The sequence below is a fragment of the Zingiber officinale genome, chromosome 6A, assembly GCF_018446385.1.
Source record: "Zingiber officinale cultivar Zhangliang chromosome 6A, Zo_v1.1, whole genome shotgun sequence".
Classification (NCBI taxonomy): domain Eukaryota; kingdom Viridiplantae; phylum Streptophyta; class Magnoliopsida; order Zingiberales; family Zingiberaceae; genus Zingiber; species Zingiber officinale.
Window position 1 is genome coordinate 63216844 of NC_055997.1, and position 4338 is coordinate 63221181.

General features: G+C 35.4%; 1 protein-coding gene across 1 annotated transcript; it reads left to right on the forward strand.

The window, feature by feature from the left end:
* Positions 1-2187: 2187 nt before the first annotated feature.
* Positions 2188-3856, forward strand: LOC121996448 (1-aminocyclopropane-1-carboxylate oxidase-like). The gene is made up of 4 exons (XM_042550431.1): positions 2188-2535; positions 2640-2890; positions 3001-3148; positions 3248-3856. The coding sequence occupies exons 1-4, from the start codon at positions 2434-2436 to the stop codon at positions 3692-3694; spliced, it is 948 nt and encodes a 315-aa protein (XP_042406365.1). The 5' UTR covers positions 2188-2433; the 3' UTR covers positions 3695-3856.
* Positions 3857-4338: the final 482 nt, after the last annotated feature.

Consider the following 4338-nt stretch of genomic DNA (forward strand, 5'->3'; position numbering starts at 1 on the left):
GCTCTACGAGGGGATATGGATTCTCATGTGTACTTCTTAGGATTGTCGTAAGCCGTCGTGTGTAGGAATATGTAATAAGCATTCAAATAGACTAGACCTAAGTGTCTATTTATAATAACAACAAATCATAATTCTTAATAGGTAGAGCAAGAGATGGGACCAACCCAATAAAAAATACAATCACTAGTTCGTTCATCAAAACTTTAATGATTGAACTAATTAAATAAATTATTAAATAATAACCCAACTAATTATAATCTGTAAGTCAACATATATTATGTATTAGATCCCGTCAAATCCAACACTAATATCTAATATCTAATATTTAATTTCGGACAAGATTGATTGAGCAAACAATAGCAAGGGAGTACCTTAGTAGAAAGATAAAAAAAAGATAGATTTTCAGGTGAAGAAAAAACTTAAAAGAAAAGGACAAGACTATCATACGTGGCACCACTATCTTATCAACCAGAGATAGTGACAGTTAACTATACCAATATTTGATTCATCATCAGCATGTAATTAATGATAAATGTGCCATAATTTTGAAAAACATCGGTTAGCTTAATCAAATCTGGTTCTAGAACGTCAACATGTCTTTCTTTTCTTATCGTTTTTTATCAGTTAGATTTTTGTTTCATTGTACCTCTAATACTCACTTGCTATTCAAAGCACCCCTTATAATTTTAAAAATGTCAAAAGTTTTGTTGTTTATGTTGTTTGTTCTCGACTAATAACCTTGTTAAATAATTTAATGGAACGGTAGTGAGGAGTTTTCACAAATTAGGTCATATGTTTACTGTATCATCTTTATCGTAACTAGTTTAGTGATAACATATCATTGTACACAATAAATATCCATTATATATGTCCATTTGTAATAATAAATGGGTGTCTAAACTTATGGGCAACTATGGGTACCTATAATTTTAAGCAAACTTAAACTCGATTATTGAATATAATTGAGTATCTAAATCTAACTTGACTTAAGTTAGTCGATTATATATGAATTTTCATTGCCGCCCTTAACCAAAAAAGGTAAAATTCTCATTCAAAAATTAAATCTCTCCCAAAAAAGGTAAAATTCTCATTCAAAAATTAAATCTCTCCGTGGGTTCTTTTTAAACAAGTATTTTCAATATGATAAATATGACCTATAAACTAAATCTAAATTTGACAAAAAAAAAAAATATTTTTTAAGGATTATTATGCTAAATGGGAAAAGATAATGATGCACATTTAAAATGTTTTGCAAGACTAATGAAGTTTTTGTTAGGACCATGAAGATGACATAGAGGTAAATATATAGTTGGTGCCCTAATTGTTAATAAAGCAAGACACCCTTATTAGTTAAGCTTAATAAAAGATTCAACTCTTCCTTCAAACCCCATAAATAATTTCAATAAATAAGCTCGATCATATATATAACAAACCCAATAAGATAAGCAAAAGATCATATTCAACTCGGTTAATTAACTTCGTTAAAGTTACATTTATAATTTCATTTGTATTGAAAATAAAAATAATAAGTTAAGAGTAACCATATATGAATTTTATGGATATGATTTGAAAATAATTATTTAAATATAATTGAACTTGACCTTGGAACTTAGAGCATTCATAGTCTGAAGCTCCCACTAGGAGGTCCATCCGTCAAACGACGAGCGGCTCTGTAAACGCGGAGCCGCTTCATCGTCAATTTTTTTAGTTTTTAATTATTATATTTTAAATATTTATATGGAAAAAAAATGAAGGAGAGATAATAAATATATATAATGAAAAAAACATGAGAAAAAATTGTTGAGTGATTTTTTAATAATGAAAAAATATATAAAAAATTTTACTTTTAACGTAGTATTAAAAAAAGAGCTCCTTACATGGATAGGGATATATATGCGATCTGTAGACTCGTTTACATGCCACTGACTGTACTGAGTTGGTCAATATAATGGGCATCAACACGCAATCATTGACATTAATTATGCATTATTCGGACAATTATATAATTCCTGAAAGAAAAAAAATGTAAATATTTTCCACCACATTTTACACCATCATCATTCTAATGCATATCTTTCCATCTCCTGCAATAATTCGTTGAATAATTGCACTGGCCACCAGAAAACCTGTGTTAAAGAAGACGACGGAGGCTGCTGTTTCCTCACATGCTTCTTACAACAAAAGAGGAAAACAACTTGAACAAAACTATTGCTCCGTCTCGTGGGTGGCTAACTCCTGGGGTAGCTTCTCCGTTTCTTCCTCGTGATGTGGACACTGAACTATCATCGATCCTTAATTCTCTATAAAACGCCCCCTCGCTCGTCGTGAATTTCTCACACTGATCGAGCAGTACTACTCCAGCAGCAGCAGTTGTATAGCAGCTAGCTAGCCCAGCAAAAGCCGACCACCAGTACTCTCTCTCTCTCTCTCTTCATGGCAATTCCGGTAATTGACTTCTCCAAGCTGGAAGGGAAGGAGAGGGCTGAGACTCTGGCTCAGATCGACAATGGATGCCAACAGTGGGGATTCTTCCAGGTCTGTTGTTTTATGACTCTGTCATTTAATTAGATTGCTACTGTTTTAATTAGATCAGTTAATTTGGGAATTAATTAAAGTTACTAAAATTAATGTTTTTGCAGCTGGTGAACCATGGGATTCCGGTGGAGCTGCTTGAACACGTGAAGAAGGTGTGCACGGAGTGCTACAGGCACAGAGCCGAGGCTTTCAAGGCGTCCAGGCCGGTGCAGCTCCTCGACCAACTCGTTCGGGAAGAAGAAGAGGTCGTTGGAGAAGTAAACAACAACAAGAAGAAGTTCGACGATGTGGACTGGGAGGACGTCTTTGTTCTCCAAGACGACAACCAATGGCCATCCCATCCTCCCCAATTCAAGTAATTAGTTAATTAATTAATTAAATATATCACACCACCATGAATTTTTCATGACAATTATTATATATATTATTTAAATTGATTGATTCGATTGATCGATTGATCATTAGGGAGACGATGAGGGAGTACAGAACGGAGGTGAAAAAGCTAGCCGAGAAGTTGATGGAAACCATGGAAGAAAACCTGGGGCTGGAGAAGGGCACCTTCAAGAACAAGTTCACCGGAAACGGCGAGCACGAGCCGTTCTTCGGCACCAAGGTGAGAATTATATTGATCGACATTTGACAGAGCTATGAGAGACTGTAATTATAAATAAAACAATTAATTTTAATTCTGATGTTGCGTCATTGAATTAAGGTGAGCCACTACCCGCCTTGCCCGCGGTTGGACCTTGTGGAGCTGGGCCTCCGCCCCCACACCGACGCTGGCGGCGTCATCCTCCTCTTCCAAGATGACCGTGTCGGAGGCTTGCAGATCCTCAAGGACGGCGAGTGGGTGGACGTGCAGCCGTTGGCCAATGCCATCGTCATTAACACCGGGGACCAGATCGAGGTGGTCAGCAATGGGCGGTACAAGAGCGTGTGGCACCGCGTGCTCGCCACCGGCAATGGCAACCGCCGCTCCGTCGCCTCCTTCTACAACCCTTCAGTGAAGGCCGTCATTTGTCCGGCTTCGGCCTCCGCCGTCGACGAGACCATTGGCGCCTACCCTGAGTTTCTCTTCGGGGACTACATGGACGTGTACGTGAAGCAGAAGTACATGCCCAAAGAACCAAGATTTGAGGCGGTCAAAGCAATTAATTAACTAGGAGTTAATTAACTATACAACGGTTAATTATAATTGTTATCGGTTTATGGTTTTATGTATCGTTACGTGGACTGTTATCAGTAGCAATAATTTGTGAAAGTTTGAAATGATTCGAGTTAGGAATAAAATGAATAATTGCCGTTGTTGCATTATTGTCAATTAATCGACATTTTATCATATGTCAGATTAAAGAGTTATATTTGAAAAGAGCATGTGATATATTTTATTTGCGGAAAAAATAAAATAGTGATTAATAAAGATATTTTTCTTCATTCAATTCTTTCAATTTACACCCAAATTGTTTTTATTAAAATATGACATTTATTAATTTCATTTTTATCTCCTCTGTTTGTTAATCTATATAAGATGTATTCCAAAAATGAACAAAATATTAAGAAACGGTACGAATTTAGTTATTTTATATTTTTCAAAAGTAAAAAGGGTATATTCTTAGTTAAACCAAAAATAAATTTTAATTTTATTTTAAATCAATTTTGAGCTTCATTACAAATGGATTTTATATTTGTCTACACTAATAATACTTGAGTGGGACCACATGGGAATTGATTGATGATGACCACTCACTTCCCCACATTCAATGGATCAAATTATTTGGGAGGTCACAAATCAAAATATCCGGA

Coding starts and splice junctions, on each gene's coding strand:
- LOC121996448 (XM_042550431.1), top strand. CDS start 2,434: ATGGCAATTCCGGTAATTGACTTCTCCAAGCTGGAAGGGAAGGAGAGG. Junction 2,891..3,000: donor TCCCATCCTCCCCAATTCAA/GTAATTAGTTAA, acceptor ATTGATCATTAG/GGAGACGATGAGGGAGTACA. Junction 3,149..3,247: donor AGCCGTTCTTCGGCACCAAG/GTGAGAATTATA, acceptor CATTGAATTAAG/GTGAGCCACTACCCGCCTTG.